The sequence below is a fragment of the Artibeus jamaicensis genome, unplaced genomic scaffold (genome assembly GCF_021234435.1).
Source record: "Artibeus jamaicensis isolate MK-2021 breed Jamaican fruit bat unplaced genomic scaffold, CSHL_Jam_final contig_332, whole genome shotgun sequence".
NCBI classification, from domain to species: Eukaryota; Metazoa; Chordata; class Mammalia; order Chiroptera; family Phyllostomidae; genus Artibeus; species Artibeus jamaicensis.
The window spans coordinates 38,385,475-38,403,122 of record NW_026521788.1 but is presented as its reverse complement, the minus strand read 5'-3'; the positions used below and the strand labels follow the sequence as shown (position 1 = coordinate 38,403,122).

At 50.9% G+C, this 17,648-nt stretch overlaps 2 protein-coding genes across 2 annotated transcripts in view; one reads left to right on the top strand and one right to left on the bottom strand.

Annotated features, from left to right (window-relative positions):
- The window catches only part of GPRIN2 (G protein regulated inducer of neurite outgrowth 2), a 38,310-nt gene extending 22,906 nt beyond the window's left edge, over window positions 1-15,404 (bottom strand). The window contains exon 1 of the mRNA XM_037150705.2: window positions 15,346-15,404. Coding sequence (XP_037006600.2) covers window positions 15,346-15,348 — 3 coding nt within the window. The 5' untranslated portion in view covers window positions 15,349-15,404. The remainder of the gene's footprint in view (window positions 1-15,345) is intronic.
- On the top strand, window positions 5,339-14,986 carry LOC119053219 (synaptotagmin-15-like). The gene is given in 9 exon segments (XM_037150703.2): window positions 5,339-5,483; window positions 8,172-8,364; window positions 8,777-8,919; window positions 9,849-10,144; window positions 11,858-11,879; window positions 11,882-12,027; window positions 12,614-12,737; window positions 13,761-13,940; window positions 14,844-14,986. Coding segments are annotated over 9 exon segments (1,392 nt in total).
- Window positions 15,405-17,648: the final 2,244 nt, after the last annotated feature.

Below are 17,648 nucleotides of genomic sequence, written 5' to 3'. Positions count from 1 at the left end.
GGTCAGAATCTGAGGTGATTACGTGCCACCCCTTTCATTCATGGGACCCACTTCTGCTCATAGAAATATGCACACATTCCACATGCTGACAAGCCCTCAGGAGTGGGCCAGTGGCAATTCCCCATACTCAGGCCCACACTCCCACCACAAGTGGCACATCTAGTCCTTGAGGTCAACAAACCTTTGACCCATCATTGAGGGAATGCAGCTACTTCCCAACACCACAACAGCTTGCTCTTGTCTCTACTTGCTTTCCACCATCTCAAGCTAGAAGCTACAACCACCAGCCCATTTCCTCGCAAACTCCAGGGATCACAAAGCAAGCTCTCAGAACGGTCCTGCTGAAGCCAGCACCCTCTGGGCTTGAGGGGAGGGAGTAGCTACTCCATCTAACACCCTTGGTGGAGGTCCTATGACAGAACCAGAGCCAAGGGGGGTACGATGTACTATTACCAAAAGGACTCCCCACTAGGTTCCCATTGTCTGCCACCAGAGGAAAGAAGCCGTCTCTCAATGCCAGAGACTTGTGAAAAGGAAAGGAAATGTTTATTTAAAGCTACACAGACTTAAAGTAGTGACCTAATGTCTTCATTAAAATATCAAAGTCCTTTAGGATACCCACAGACGCACACAGTCCTTCCTTCTCCCTCTGTCCTAATCTGGAATACTGTATCTCAGGAAAAGAAGTAGACATCAGTGATTCAGGTTCCTGGCAGCATCAGCTGTGTTGATGTCCAGGCAGGATCTCCAGTTAATCCAAAGTCATGTGGCACCTCCTCATGGCCCACCAACAAAAGTCCTTGCACCATTCTTCCAGGCAAAGTCTCTCCTACTTCCTAGGCCACATGGCCAAAGGGTGCACCCCAAAGCCATGTGGTCCTCACCTTTGCAAAGCTGTGGAGGTCTCCACTCTGCCAAAACCACGTGGCTCTCTCTTGGCAAAGCTGTAGGGGTCCCCACACTGGCCAAAGCCATGTGATTCTTTTCCCAATGGCTGCCATGTCTGGGTTTAATCTCAGCACTAAATCTTCCTCTGTACCCCCATTTCCACCTTCTCCTACAATCAGTTATGCCTGCCAGCATTCCTGTATTATTCCAAATTTACTGGGCTGCCATAGTGAGTCTGAGCAGGTGTGGCCTCATGGCCTGGAGCCAATCTTGTCCAAGCTCTCATGTAGGCGCTGTAACCAGGGGGACCTGCCCTCCAGTTACAACTTGGATGGAAGTCACTTCCATGCCCCTGGCTCAAGGCATCGCCACAGCTATTTAACATATCTATGAAAGCAGTTAAAGGTTATAGATATGTTAAATGACCATACCAGAGGTTAGCTGCAAAGTTGTTGCTGTACAAAACAGCTCTGTATGTTCCTGTTCCATGTCCCTTCCCCTGAGTCACACCTGTAGGGGGAGGGGGAAGGACATCCTTTATATCTTTCTAATATTTCCTGGACACCTCGAGTTCTGGACCCCATTCCAAATCCTTATTTTGGGCCCCACTCTTGGCTGTACCCTGTTATAGTCCCTCATAACAACCCCAGCCCTCACCAAAGGAATATCACAAGTCCTTTCTCTCCTCCACTCTCCCAGCCTTCTCTTTCTCACTATGGGCACATTGTCCAACTGGTTCTCAGCCACCTTTAAAAATCTGCATCATAGTCTATCAACATCCTTTAAAATTTGATAGCTAACTTCCTAGTGTTTTAGCCAAAACATCAATTTAGCATCTTGATGCATTTTTTTAAGCCTTTTCCAGCAGCCCCCAGCAGCCCCCTGGAAGATGTCCTCATGTATCTCATTGGTTTAAAACACTGTCCTATGGCCACTCCTAGCTGTAGAGAAGGCTGGTCAGGTCAGAATCTAGGAAGGGGGCATGAAAGAGCCCTGCAGGGCCTGGACCACTCAGATTCACCCCTGGGGTCGAGCACATTGCTGCACCTCACAAAAGGTGCAACTGAAAAGCTAGAACAGGAGTGGGGTGGATATTGGAGGCTCAGTAGTAAATTAACTGTTGTTTGCCATGGCCCTGGTTGATAAGACTACAACCCTGAATGGCCAACAATCCTTGAGACTGCTGCATGGCCAGAGGTGACGATTAAGAAAAGACAAGCCTTGCCCTGGCTGGTGTAGCTCAGTGGATTGAGCACGGGCCTGCGAACCAGAGTATCGTGGTTCGATTCCCAGTCAGGGCACATGCTTGAGTTGCAGGCCAGTTCCCAGCAGGGGATGCATGAGAGGCAACCATACATTGATATTTCTCTCCCACTCTTTCTCCTTCCCTTCCCCTCTATCGAAAAACAAATAAATAAAATATAAAAAAAAAGAAAGAAAAGACAAGCCTTGCCTCGGTCCCTGATTTCTGCTCTGAAAGTAAACCTTACAGATGATGTTAAACAAGTCAGTCACTCCTAGCTAAGTGGCCTTGGGCAACTCATCACCACAGTGTCCCTCACCTTCCAACTGGTAAATGGAAGTAAGTCTCACAGAACCTGCCCCTTCTTTCATCTCCTGCCTTAATTAAGGCTCTTAGTTACAGGTGGGAGAAATAAACACATATTAGCTTGGGAAACAGAAAAAAAAGGTAATTCATTGATTCATCCACGGACAGGTGGCTGCCAGCACATGGGACCAGGATCAGCAGCAGCACCGGGCTTCCAGCTCTGCTCCATGCTCCTCACTGTCTTTGTCCCTCATCCCAGCAACTCCCACAGAAAAAGGGGTGTCTCTTGCCCTGCAGACCCCACAAAACTTCCAGGGTTGACTCTGATTAGGTCATAGCTCATCCCTGAACCACATGCAAAACCCCAGAACCAAGACGAAGTGGTAATGTGGGGAAAGAGAGGAGACTGGCTTCTACAAGCTACTATGTGGACTGGAGGAGAGAATGTAATTCCCACGAAGAAAAAAAGCTGCCAGGCAGGGGCAGGAAGGAGGGAGACCAAGGCAGCAAGACATAGAACACTCCTGGGAGGCAGGAGTGAACCATGAGGTCTGAGCTCCATCCTGGGACACTCAGTAGTTGTCCACAGGATGGGACATATTTGAAGTAAGACACAAGGACAGATACTTCCTCCAAGCTCCTCCACAGAAGGGGCTAGAGGAAATTCATACTTAAGCCACCCTAATAAAACCAGAGGAAAGAGATGATGCTAGGAGTGGGAGAGTCCTTCTCACCTCACAAAGAGGCACCTGGGGTGACCAGGATGGAATTTATATAAATGTGAGAAATGCAGACTTCCTCGTGTTTCTCAGCATGTCTTTATCCTGCTCTAGCCTCTGTTTCTAAATGATGAGAGATGACACTTCCTCGGATGGGGCTGATTCTTAAGGTTAATTGAAAGTTGCCTTTCTCCTGAATCATCTATCACACTGAATTATTAATCATCTGCAGGCATTTACAGGCCTTTAAACACTTGGACTTCCTGCAACCCTCCTTGGAAGTGCTTTTGCCAGTGGAAATATGACTTCCTTTTGGCCATGGAAAAAAGAAGCCATGTCTACCGATGTTTCCAGATTTCCCAGCTTCCAGAGACCCAGGAAGGAACAAAGTCTGAAAACAGGAAGCAGAGCCAGGGAGCAGCAAATCAGGAAGCCATTCTGCTATGTGGAGTCGGCTCCAGGGCAGCCTGGTCTCAGAGCCTCAGTGAGACAGTGGACAGAGGGAAAATGACCACAGTGACCATGGCTTTTGGCCTAGTTCATGGTCATCGCCACAGAAAATGGTCTCCTGGGACCTTGCATGGATGGGTTCCTCAGATGGTCAGTGTAGAGGTAAGGATGAGGGGGCCAGATGACAGGTCCAGTTCTACCACTTACTGGATGGGCCAGGGAATCTCTATAATTTAGTTTCCTCATCTGAGGGGGTGGTACCTACCCTGCAGGGCTGACATGAGACAGGGATTGATGGGATCTTATATATCAAGACTGTGTCATAATGCCCAAACAATAAGGAGCGGCAAGAAAGGTGAGTTCCTTCTTGCCACCGGTTCTTATATCCCAAAGGGGGAAAAAGGCTTAAACCTCAGCAGGCTGGCCCTAGCCTGGTGGTTCAGTTGTTGAGTGTCATCCCAGACACCAAAGAGTTGTGGGTTTGGTTCCTGGTCAGGGCACCTATGGGAGGCAACAGATCAATGTTTCTCTCCCATATCGATGGCTCTCTCCCTCTCTCTCTCAAATCAATAAACATATCATCAGGTGAGAATTATATATTAAAAAAACAACTCAGCAGCAGGCTGGCTGAATGTGTAAGGCGCATGCAGACAGAGCCAGCAACGTGAGTGCAGGACCCCACAGCTGGTCTCCAGAGTAGGCCAGGGAGCTCCCATCAGGCTCAAAGCCTGGGCCCTGAATGTTTGCCACATGGACAGTGTTGGCAGAAACCTGAGCATAGCTCCTTCTGAGTCCACAGGCCCTTCATTCTCAGACACTCTCAGAGTCCTCCAACGAAATGCTGTGCAGGCTCCAAGAGGAGGCGCATCCCCCACTCAGGGCGCATGCTGGTGGGAGCAGGCAGAGGACCTGGGGGGGGGTGGTGCTTACCGGAGCCTCTCAGCCAAGGTTGGGTCAACAGCCTCAACTGGCGCTGTCCCTGCAGTCTGATAATAATTACTATAATTATAGGTTCTGAAGGTGCGGAGGGGACCCGGCAATGCCACCCTGGGTTAGATACTCACCATGAAAGGGATGACATGCCCTGCTCCCTCTCCCTTGGTCCAGTCACGGCTCTAAGTGCCCCCTGTACATACACTAACCTTAGAGTGAGTGCTATTATTAACCTGATTGAGTAAAGTGACCTGAAATAAATCGCCCAAATAGTACAGCCGGCGCTTTGGGGAGCGAGGGTTGGAACCCAGGTTGGTCGGATTTCAGAAGCCACACTTTCCACGCTTCATTGTTTTGTCTACTGAGATGGGAGCCTGGACACTTCAACTCGCCGTGCGCCCACCGCCTGAGGTGGTCAGGCGGGCAGCACGGAGCTGAGGCCCGGGAACTAGGCCCCGGGATCCGGGAGGCCCCTGGAGCCCGCAGCTTCAACCCTCAAAGTTGCTGCAGCAGGTGAAGAGCATACCTAGGCGGGGTTTGCCCCAGCTGCCAGGTGTAACAAGGCAGGTAGCCCTCTAGCTGAAGCAGGCGGAGAAGGCACGGGCTCTGTTCTCCGGTCTGCAGCTACAAGGAGTCCCAGGCGCCTGCCCTGTCCTGCCTGGATCCCAGAGATTTCCGAGAGCGCCAGGTCTGCTCCACGCCCCCCAAGCCAAGCCCAAGCCATGGCCAGGCCAGGGCGGGCCGCAGCCTCCTGGCGCCAAGTTCCTGCCCCCACCTTCCACCATGTCAGGGCTAGAGCATGTCCAGAGACAGCCCCCCCACGCCCACCTACAACCCCATGAAGTGCCTTAACACCCTGTCTCACAGCGGCGGCGGGAGGCGCAGAGATCAGAGAGACCAAACCCGGCCCGCACCGTGTGCCAGCCGGAGCAGACCCTTGGCTGGTTAGTGCGCAGTCTCCCCACCTTTGTCCCCAGCAAGGCACTCGGTCCCCTAGGTCACTTTCCTCCACCCCGCCAGCCCCCACTGGGACGTAGCCCCTGTCCTGTCCCCAGGTCCTAGTGGTGTCCAGAGTGGAGTGGAGAGTGAGGCCAGACCCTGGTGGCCAGTAGAGTATCAGGAGGTGTGGAGGCCTTGTTCTCTCACCTCTCCACGAGGTCCAGAGCAACCTGGAAGCCTGGCGCCAGCATGTGAGCCAAAGGAAGCCCCCTTCTTTGCTCCTGAGACCAAGTGTCCCAGCGCTCTCCATGCAGGCTGGGTAGAGCCTCCCAAGTCCTTGAAAATGTGGCGGTTAGGTGCCAGATGCAACGGATCCTCTCTGTGTCTCTGTTTCTCACACCTGCTGTCCCCATCCTGGTCCACAACCCCTCAAGCGCCTCCCCTGGACTCCCTAAAGTATGCTGATAGAGTTAAGGGAAGGAGCAGGTTTTAGAGAAAATTACAGAATTCAAACATGAGTCCAGCCCCTCAGCAAGTTCCAGGACCCCAAAGGATATGGTTCTGAGTGTCAGTCACCCAGGGCATCACCTCTTCCTCAGCTTTCCTTTAGTGCCTGGTGCCCACACCCAGCCTACCCTCAAGTCTGAAAAGAATTCCAGGGGAACTTACGCCAAGATGGAGGCATAGGTGGAAACATTGTGCCTTCTCACACAACCAAGTTTAAAGACAACAAAGTTTTAGTAACAAAAAAAGAAGCCAAAACAGAGAAAATTGAACTATACTGAAGTTCGACAACAACAAACGGTTCAGCCAGACTGGTAAGAGGGGTGGAGCCAGCACCCAGGTGGAGTGGTCAGGCAGGAAAGATCCCCAACCCAGGTGCTGCAGGCAACCATGGGTGGATCCCAGGTGTGAGGTAGCAATGGGTGGACCCAGTGAAGGTGGCAGGCTGATTGCGGTCGCACATTTTCGTGCAGATAAGCAAAGGAGCGAGCAGTGAGATAGAACACGCAGGCTCCAGAAGTGGGAAGCAGCAGAGGGGACCACTATTGCCCCTCTTTTACCACGCCCCCACATACAGCATCACAACCCAACGACCTGGGTGGCCCCACCCTGGGGAACACCTGAGGCTCCACTCCTCATATGTAACAGGCACAAACAGACCAAAGCATGGCTCAAGAAGAACTCAAAACCCCAGAGCCTATAACTCTAAGCAACCAAGAAATAGCCAAACTTTTTTGGCTTTAGTTCAAAACACTGGTGATGCACAGTTCAAAACGCTGGTTATCAGGATGCTCACAGAACTGGTTGATTTTAGTCACAAATTAGAGGAACATATGAAGGCTAAACTAATTGAAATGAAGGGAAATGCGCAGGAAACCAATAGTGGTAGAAAGGAAATTGGGATTCAAATCAAGGGAGTGGACCAGAAGGAAGAAAAAAATGACCAAACAGAAAAATATGAAGAAACAAGAATTCAAAAAAATGAGGAGAGGCTTAGGAACCTCCAGGACATCTTTAAACATTCCAACATCAGAATTATAGGGATACCAGAAGGGGAAGAGAAACAGCCACGAGTAGAAAACTTATTTGAACAAATAATAAAGAAGAATTTCCCCAATCTGGCAAAGGAAATAGACTTCCAGGAAATCCAGGAAGCTCAGAGAGTCCCAAAGAAGTTGGACCCAAGAAGGAACACACCAAGGCACATCATAATTACATTAGCCAAGATTAAAATGAAGGTGAGAATCCTAGAAGTGGCAAGAGATAAGGGGACAGTCACCTATGAAGGAGTCCCCATCAGACTGTCAGTGGATTTCTCAAAAGAGATCTTACAGGCAAGAAGGGGCTGGAAAGAAGTATTCTAAGTCATGAAATCCAAAGACCTACAACCAACATTGCTCTATCCAGCAAAGGTTTCATTTAGAATAGAAGGACAGATAAAGTGCTTCTCAGATAAGATCAGATTCAAGGAGTTCATCATCACGAAGCCCTTATTATATGAAATGATAAAGGGACTTCTCTAAGAAAAAGAAGGTAAAAAACATGAACAGTGAAAGGACAGCAAACTCACAGTTATTAACAACCACACCTAAAACAAAAGCAAACTAAGAGAACAGCTAGATCAGGAGCAGAACCATAGAAATGAAGATCACATGGAGGGTTAGCAACAGGGGAGTGGGAGGAGGAGAAGGGGGGAGAAGGTACAGAGAATAAGTAGCATAGATGGTAGGTAGAAAATAGGGGGAGGGCAAGAATAGTATGGGAAATATAGAATCTAAAGAACTTGAGATACATGGTCATAAACTAAAGAAGGGAAGGTGGGGGAGGGGTGTGCAGGGTGGAGGGGAATGAAGGGGGGAAATATAACAACTGTAATGGCATCATCAGTAAAATACATTTTTTTAAAAATAAATAAAAGAATTCCAGGGGAAATGGAGGTTCTGGTAAAAGTTTAATTTCTACTCAGAAGCACAAGAAAGTGGCTCATTTCAGCAAGAATCACAGCTGCTTTCCACAGAAAACCAGAAGTTGTTGCCTAGGGCACTTGGACCCCCCCCCCCAAAATGACTTTTCAGTTGATACCTAGCAAAGCCCAGCCAGCAGACCCAGAAAGCCTGCTGTCCAAATTCTGTCCCCGGAAGGCCAGTGGTGTTAAGGGGCATCACAGACCTATTGGTCTCCACCCCCAGAGCAGGTGGCCCTGCTGACTGGGGGAATCTTTAGGGGTGTGCTGCTGCTGCTGTGGTTGATCACAGTGAGCTGCTGTCTCTGGAAGAGGATTTGTGCCATGTTTACCTATGAGAAGCTGCCAGGGACCCAGGCTGCCTCCAGCCCACAGGGGCGCAAGCTCTGCTTCCTGCATGGCAGGCCCCAGACAAGCAGGTGAGACAGGATGTGGGGCCCAGCAAGCCCCTTGGCCTTGCTTAGTACCCTCCCTATGTCATTTCCCTTGAAGTGGGGCAGGAAGGAAAGGTCTGTTTATGAAGCACAGCCTCTGTGCTGTTGCCATGCTAGGAACTATTACAAAGAAACCCCAGAATCCTCACCACAGCCATGAGATAGACATTATGAAGCCTATTGTACAGCTGAGAAAACTGAGACTCGGAGGACATAAGAAGTAAGTGGGAGAACAAGCATTCAAACCCAGGCAGTCTGACTCCAGAGACTGTGCCCCTCCCACTCGCCACTGCTGTGGGCAGAGTTCTTGGCTCTGGTAGTGAACCCCTCTGGGCAAGTGCTCCGAGGCCACACCATACCTTTGCCACCTATATGTCATCACTCTGCTTCTGGATAGGCCACCAGATGTGCCATTTGTGGTGCTCCCTTCCCTCCAAAGTCAACAGTGGGTGCCCTTGCACAGCGGAGAGTGGGCCCAGGACCAACAGGACCTCTGCCCAGCCCTGGAGCTCCTGCCCCACACCAGCAGGAGCCACCTTGGTGAGTCCTTCCACTAGGGCCTGCCCAGACGTCAGAGTCTGCTCAGGCCAGGACAGACCCATCTGCTGTCTCGGCCCTGGCTCTGGAACATTGCCTGGATGGGCCTAGGGATGCCAGAATTGGCCACTCTTTCCAGGTACTTGAGTTTGCCAAGTGTCTGCTGCACACCAGCTGGGGCCTAAAACAGCCTCATGTGCCCTTTTGGAATTAGACTTCACTGTGCCTCTGTAGGAAGAGGGACTGTCACCCCATTTTACACATCCTTAAACAGACTTGGAAAGGTTAGCCATGACTTGCCCGAGGCCACAGAGGCGAGGCAGTAAACATCTGGAAAATAGAGCCCTGGTGTTTCTGGGAGCAGGACCTGAACTGGGTCCTGTTCCAAGATGATGGAGAGAGCAGATGGTTGGAGCTGGGCACGGCTCTCTGCCCACCCCTTTTGCTCTGAAGGCTTCCAAGGAACCACCAGTCCTTCTTGGTCCTCCTAACTTGAAGAGAAAGAAAAGAGGCAACACTTTATCACTGAGACATCCTCTGGACACCACAGAGAGGGGCCAGACCAGGTGCTGGGCACTGTGATCACCCACCAAGCAGGCCCTGACCTCTGAGGATGGGGATTAATCACAGGGGATAGGAGCTGAATGAATACTGAGGCCTCTGCTGGGGGACCCAGAGAGGAGCAGGCCTGGATGGACAATACCTTAGTGTGAGGCCTCCTAGATGAGCTGCACTACAGAGAGGGACTCCGTTCAGTCAGGAGAAGCAAGTGGGCCACACCACTTGGTGTGGTCAGGAGGGGCCACAGGAGAGGCCTAGTCAAAGCTCAGCCAAGAAAGAATGGGCCAGGAGAGGGCAGTAAAGCCCAGAGCTTGCTGTCCCCAGGCCTCTGCTTTCCTCTGGCCTGTCGGACTTCCCACCTTGTGTTGCAGGAGATGCATGTGTGGTGGGGACCATTAATCCAGAGCTATACAAGTTCTCAGAAGACAACGGTGAGACCCACTTCCCAGAGAGCTGCCTGGGGTGGCTGTGGATCTCTGTGGAATACCAGCAGGAGGCTGAGCAACTGCTGGTGGGCCTGATCAAGGCACAGTGGCTAGAAGCTCCCTCAGAGCCCTGCAGCCCACTGGTGAAGCTCCACCTGCTGCCAGATGAGCGGTACTTCCTCCAGTCCAAGGCCAAACACAGAACTGCCAACCCTCAGTTTGATGAACACTTCATCTTCCATGTACAGTGTCTGGAGCAGGCAGGGTCTGGGAAGGAGCAGGCATCCTTCAAGAGAACCCCAGCATTCCATACTAGCCAGGGTCCTGCAGCCCCCAGAATCCCTGAGCCACAGGCCTGCCTTACCCTGCCCCTCAGGTCAGGACCTGAAGAACCTTGAACTCCAATGGCAGTGGCAGGGGCAGGGGAGAGACTTGGAGAGTAAGAGGAAAGAAGGCCAGGATCCTCCTGCCCAGGCTGCATGGAGGAGACAAAAAAAAATTGACTCACTTACTGAATGCCAGTTCCTGGCCAATGGGATATGGAGGAAGCACTCCAAAGCCCTGGAGCACTATAAGGTTTCTGGCAAGGATATCCAAGGAAGGTAGAGGGTGACATCTCCAGGCCTCTTGGAATGGAGACAGAAACTCACCTATTCTGTCAGAGACCAACACAGGACCCAAGTGCCTTGGCTGTATGTTGGGCTCCCTGGCTCAGGGTCTGGAGGTACTGTGGCTATGAGGTCACTGAGCCAAGCTCACAGTGGCCTGGGAGCCTCAGCAGGTGACTGGGGGCCCTTTTGGGAAGCGAGCCATCAAGAGCTCCTGAGAGGCCTTAGACAAACACTTTTTTAAAAGATTTTATTTATTTATTTTTAGAGAGAGGGAAAGGGAAGGAGAAAGAGAGAAAGTGAAGCATCAAAGTGGGAGAGATATATGGATCAGTTGCCTCTTGCTCGCTCCCAACTGGGGACCTGGTCCACAACCCAGACATGTGCCCTGACTGGAAATCGAACCTGAGACCTTTTGGTTCTCAGGCTGGCACTCAGTCCACTAAACCACACCAGCCAGGGAGGGACAAACATTTTTAAGCACTGGGCAGCGGGCTGGCTGCAAGATAAGGAGAAGCCTGTCAGCATCCAGCAAGAGTGTGACTGCAGAGGCCAGAGCCCTGATTCTTGCCCTCTTCTGAGGCTGAGAGCTGAGAAGAGGGGTCACATGGGGCTCAGCTCCTGGCCATACTGCTGGGGCCAAGGCTGTTAGAATTCACAGGTGAACCTATTTTTGTCAGGTCAGCAAGACCCCAGGTGTGCAGGCTGGCTAATCAGCACGGCCACACGTCATGTTTACATACTTACTCCTCTTCGCTCATCACTTCCCTGCCCTGTCCCTGCATTAACTTGATCCTGACCCTCCCTTGTGCTTTAAGGGGGAAGGGAAGGAGGAAAAGAAGAGAAGAAAATCAATATTAATTGACCACCTGTGCTAGGTCAGACACTGTGTGTGGGTTTTACAACCCAGAAAGTAAGAGCCATTATCCCATTTCAGGATGATGAGACTGAGTCTCAGGAAGAGGGCAATTGGGGTGCCCAACCCAGATAGCAGAGACAGACAGGTTCCCTAGGCTCCACTGCGGGAACTCTCACACTCCTATGGTGCAGGCCAATCACTGAGAGGTCCTATGAAACGGTAGATTAGACTTCGTGGGTTTGGCATGCTCCCCAAGGTCCTGCATTCCTAACACAGTCCAGAGGGTGGTGAATTCTGCTGATCCTCAGACCACACTGTACATGGCAAGTACAGTGCTGTGAAGGTTCCTCAAAGATGCCTGGGTTTAGGGTATACAAATCTCTGGTTGAGACACCCCTCACCAAAAACTCCTGTGTCCAGAACAGTGTGCACACCACCCTATCTCTTGGCCCCAATTCTGTCCCCGGCCTGGCCCTCATCTCCCCTAGGTATCTAGCAAGAGCATCACTCGGGGGTACTGAGGTTCTCGGTGTACCATGTGTACAGGCAGAGGAAGCACCAGCCCCTGGGCCAGATGCTCTTCCCTCTGAAAAATGAGACCCTGGCATGTGACTGTCAGCACATTATCTGGAGAGACCTAGAGGCTGAGAGCCTGGAGGTAAAGGTCAAGGTCACTACACACATATGCTACTGAGTGTTAGACTACCATGGGCAGCCAGCAGGGGTGGGCCAACACACCTACAGTGTGACTTGGGTGGTGGGCCTGGGTTGAGCCGCATGGATAAAAGGGGTGTGTGGAGTCACTCCTGGGCAAGGAGTTCTTTTGCCCTGATGTCATATTACCTAGAACGACTTGAAAAATCTGTTTTTGGATTCCACATCCAGATCAGATAGCTGTGAAAGGCAATACTACAGATGGACCACCAAAAATATATTTATCTGCCTTCCCCAACCCTCAGGAAAGATCCATGGCTCAGAATAGGCTTTGAAATCCTCCAGACCTGGGTTTGAAGCCTCAGCTCTGGTCCTCACCACTGTGTGTTCTCCAGCAGATCCCTTCAGCCCTCCAGTCCTTAGTTTGTCCATCTGTAAAGTGGTGGGTGAATTTAAAGGAGGGAAAATGGGTATGAAGTGGGTATGTCACCTGGTCCCCTGGGCCTGACTATTGGGAGGAAGGAAGAAGGCAGTGAGACCCTCCCAGCACATGCCAGTGTGACATGGTACCTTCCTCTCGGCATCTCCAGCCCCCCTCAGAGTTTGGCAACCTCCAGTTCTGCCTCAGCTACAATGACCACCTGAGCCATCTTACTGTGGTTGTGCTGCGTGCCAAGGGCCTGAAGCTCCAAGACAACAGGGGTGGGTCAGTAAGTTTTCCCCTCAGGGCAGATCCTGCCCTGTAAGCTTGGGGCTGGGGCTAGAGTCTGACCCTCATGCTTGGCCATCCAGTTTCTACTTGCATACTCATCGCAAAGCACTCAGTGTCTTATGATCTGTGCCCTGCCTCTGTGGACGTTGGTGTGAGAATTCATTTCCTTATGTCAAACCCAATGTTGCGTCCCTGTGGCCTCCTGCAAGACCTGTAAGACCTGAGACTGAGTCAGCTCCTTCCTTCTCTGAAGGCAGGGTCTTGGCTCCTTGAACTGTACTGCCCACCCTTATTATACCTGCCGTTCTATGAAGGGATCCAGTTTCTCCAGAGTGAGGCCCCACATCTTCCTGCCCCCAGAAAGGTTCCCCTGGACATAGACATGGCACTCTTCTGGAAGAAGAGGTACCCCTGGCTGGCAGGGCTAATGGCTCTCTGCTTCCTCCAGCCTCCTAGAACCCAGGAGCTGGAGGAGCAGAGGCCCTGCACTGGCTCACTGCACACATCCCACCCCTATGTGGGCCTCTCACATGGTGACCGTTGTCTGCCACCTGTGTGCCTTTGCATCTAAGTGAAGGTTGGCTGTTGGCTACCTATGAGTCTTTGTATCTTAAGTGAGCTGGCATTTAATGGTCCACTGCTGATCTAAAACCTATCTGAGCTCCACCCCAAAACACTTGGCTCTCTGAAGGAGAAAGGTGTTTAAGGGGCCCCAGGAGCCTGAGCACCCAGCACTCAACTGGGAGGAATGAGTGCATGGTGCCAGGCCTCTGGAAACAAAGAGCCAGCCAAGCTGTGGGTGGTTTGGGAGGTAGAGAGGAAGAGGAAGGGAGCTGAGCGTGTCCTCCACCCTGAGGCAGTGCACTAATCAGCCCTGTTTCCTCTTGTAACGCCCTTTAGCTGTAGCAGCTGTGAGTAACGGGATCTTGGCAGTGGGGTGACATGAGTCCCCCCAGACCTCCCACAGGCCAGAGACTTGGGCCCTTGCCTGTACCCCTCAGTCCTCTGTCTATACTGCCCCTCAGGTGTGTTTGTCAAAGTGTCCCTGATGAACCACAACAAGTCTGTCAAATGCAAGAAGACTTTCGTTGTGCTGGGCTCTGCCAACCCTGTATACAGCAAGACCTTCAGCTTCAAGGCTGACCCTGCAGAACTGGACACTGCCAGCCTCAGCCTGGTAGTGCTGCAGGACACTGAAGGGGACAGTAAGCCTGCTCCTGACCCCAGGGGGTGGGGCAACAGGCCTGGGGGGGATGCTGAGCATTCAGGCAGCATGGCTCCTCAGGAGAGCTCTGTGTATCTGTCCTGCTCCCTAAGGAAATTAGCACTAAGAGAGGCTGGGACACTTGCCCAAGGACCCAGTTTGCTAGTGAGAGAGCTGGGATTCACACCCATCTTTATCTGGTTTTACTGTGGTACCCCACAAAGAGGACGACTTCTGCCACCCCTCCTGTGGCAAACTGCAAGAGTCTGGGAGGCAGCATGGCTGCCTCCCCTTGGTCAAGTGACCTGATGCTGTGGGTCACTGTGTTCCCTGCATTGCCTCATGCCTTCAGACAGCTTTCAAGTCTTGGGAGTTTTCCCAGCAGTTCCCTCACACTGCCCCATATCCCACTGTCCACAGTCACCATCCAGGGAAGCAGAGTCAGCTGGTCTCCTGGGCCAGAGCTACCTTCTCCACTGTGACAGCAGGAGGGTGAAAACTTTGTTGAATGTTCCCCTGAATGTATAAGTGTGCTGATGCAAGAAGGCTTCTTTGTGGAGGGGCCCCTAGTGTCTTGGCTCTGAAGTGAGGCAGGCTTGAGACGGCCCAGCAGGAGCGTGAGGGACAGAGTGGGTGTCCCTGAGTGTCTGGCTCTTCACCTGGGCTTACTGCTCCTCTACACACCCTCCTCCCAACCCTGCCATCTCCAGCTCCAGGGCAAAGTCAGGGTCTCTTTGCACACTGTCAGCTGAAACTCCAAGAGGGAGGGGGTGGCTACTTCCTTGGAGGGGAGGAGTGAATAAGAGAGATGGAAGGGGCAGAGAGAGAGATTGGGCACTGGGGATGCCTGAGGTGATGTGGCTTCTGTGCCCCAGAGAATGACATTGCTGTCCCTCCCCTTCAGGGAGCTTCCAGCTGGGCTGTGTGGTGGTGGGCCCCTACGTGTATGGCCAAGGCAGAGAGCTGGAGCACTGGACCAATATGCTCAGCAAGCCCAAGGAACTGGTGAAATGCTGGCATGCACCCTGCCACACCACAGAGTCCTGACTGGGGTGAGACCTCAGGTCTGCTCAGGAGCCCACTTTCCCCAGGGTCATGGATGACAGCCACTGTCCTGGACACTTCTTCCAATCTTCCAGCTTCTCACTGGGCTGTGGGGTAGCCTGACACAAAGGGATGAGAGCTACTATGCAGGACAGAGGAGGTGACAACTCCCCAGCCTGAGAGATCTTCCCAACTCACTCTGTCCTTCTTCTCCCATGAGCTGCCTGGGCTTAGAATCTGAGCTCCTGGTCATCACAGTTCAAATCTGGACTGGAATATCAGGCATTGGGAAGAAATAGTCTATTGAACAATAGCATAGTTGCGTGTGCTGAATGGAAATGCAGAGGAAACTCAGGTCTCACCATCTTGGAAAGCTGATGATGTTCTGAGGCCAAAGCTGCAGTTTTTCAGCTGTGGTTTCTCTGCTTTCTGTCTAGGAGAGAAAACAAATTGCTCTGTAGGAAATATAAGGGTGTGGGGGGTGTGGGAGGAATATCTCAAGCACTTATTTCAGTTGGTCCATAATAAATAGCACAGCCTGAAAATGGGGTTCTGCCTGTAGATGTGGGACAGTCCCAGGATGCCTGGGCCATACCACACACCCACAGCTCAGGAGAGATAGCTCCCGGGGATGGGGACTCACTGTTTCAGGATCTGCAGGACACAGCTGCGAGCAGCCGGTCCAGGTTCTGGACATCAGCTCCCAGTGTCAGGTTAGGAAGGCCTCATCTGTGTGTTAGGTCCCTCCTGGGGGCTCTGTCAAATCCTGCCCCTACATCAAGCCAAGTGTGGTTCACAGCCGTGCCCTCCCCTCTAGAGTCCAACATCTCACACCCCTGATCTCACAGGTGCTGGTTCACAACAGTCAGCTCCTGGTACACTTAGTTTAGGCAGAAGTGGTGAAAACACATGGTCAAAACCTAGCCCATTGAGCTGAGAACTTTCCCCATAAACCTAGCAATTCCATTATGATAACTGTGCTGTGGTAGGTGTTGGTATAAAATTCATTAAGATGGAAATGTCCACAAACCATGGTCATCAACCCCTGTGCTATTATACTCAAGGTAAGGAGCAAGCCTTGCGCTAGTCAATGTTACTTAACAGGCAATTTGAACTTGCAGAGTCTATGCGTTGTTATTTTGTAACTAGAACAAACCTTTAAACCAACATCATCTCTTTTCTTACACAGTGAAGCAACTTCAGCAAAAGACAGAAGTGAACCTTACACTCAGTTTCTACCTCTTTCACTGGACTTCCAGTCCTAGTTAATGCACAAATAGAGCCTTTCCTAGCAATGGTCCGTGCAGACAGAATATCTGTCTTTGCTTTTTCTCACTTATTTCACAGGCACACTTCCAATGCAGTCCACACACCAGTAACTGTTAATAGCTTACACATAACAGGAATACACCATATGATTTTTAGCAGGCTATTCAAATGGAACTGTTTCCCTTTTACCTGGGGTCCTGAGACAGATGCCAATCACACTCATGATGAGACTCATGACTATCAGGGGCCTTTCTAGGACTTGGAAAAGTTGGAGAGCATCCCCTTCGTAGGACAAAGTGCACTGGTGTGCCTGACTCACGCTGAAAAATCTCAATGGCAAGAGACTGGCAGGCTCTCCATTGTGACGGGGAGGAAGAAGGGGTTGCTATGTTGGGCTGGCCCCTGTCAAGGCGAAAAGTACATAGATGCTCCCCACAGACCAGAGAGAGCTGGCCTGGATTCTCTCAGATCCTGTCCCCAACTGACCCCAGCAGAAAGAAGCCCTTTGCATCTTCATACAACACTTTAGAATCAGCTTATCAATTTCCACACACAAAAAAGTACTAGAATTTAAATGTATCTCATTGAGAGATACCACTTTACACCAGTCAGGATGGCTATAATAGACAAAGCAACAAACAACAAATGTTGGAGAGGGTGTGGGGAAAAGGGGACCTTAGTTCACTGTTGGTGGGATTGCAGACTGGTATAACCATTATGGAAAACAGTATGGAATTTTCTCAGAAAAATAAAAATCGACCTGCCTTTTGACCCAGCAATTCCACTGCTAGGATTATACCCCAAGAATCCTAAAACATCAATTTCAAAGAACCTATGCACCACAATGTTCATAGCAGCACAATTTACAATAGCCAAGAGTTGGAAGCAACCTAGGTGCCCATCAGTAAACGAATGGATCAAAAAATTGTGGTACATATACACGATGGAATTCTATGCAGCAGAGAGAAAGAAGGAGCTACTACCTTTTGCAACAACATGGATGGAACTGGAAAGCATTATGCTGAGTGAAATAGGCCAGGCATTGAAGGACAAATACCATATGATCTCACCTTTGACAGGAAGCTAAAGAATAAAACAAACAAGCAAACAGAATAAAAACAAAGACACTGAAATAGAGAACAAGTGGGCAGCGACCAGAGGGGAGAGGGAAAGGAACTTAAGGGGAAAAAGGGGGAGGGATTTTGAGGAACAAGTATGAAAGACACAGAGATGAGGACTGGGGGGGGGGAATGGGAGGGAGGGGGGAGACCGGGGGGGTGGGATGGGAGAAATAGATTAAAAAAATGTACTTGAAAAGTAACTAAATAAAATTTAATATTAAAAAAAATGTATCTCATTGAATGTATAGACCAGATTGGGGGCCACTTGACCCCCT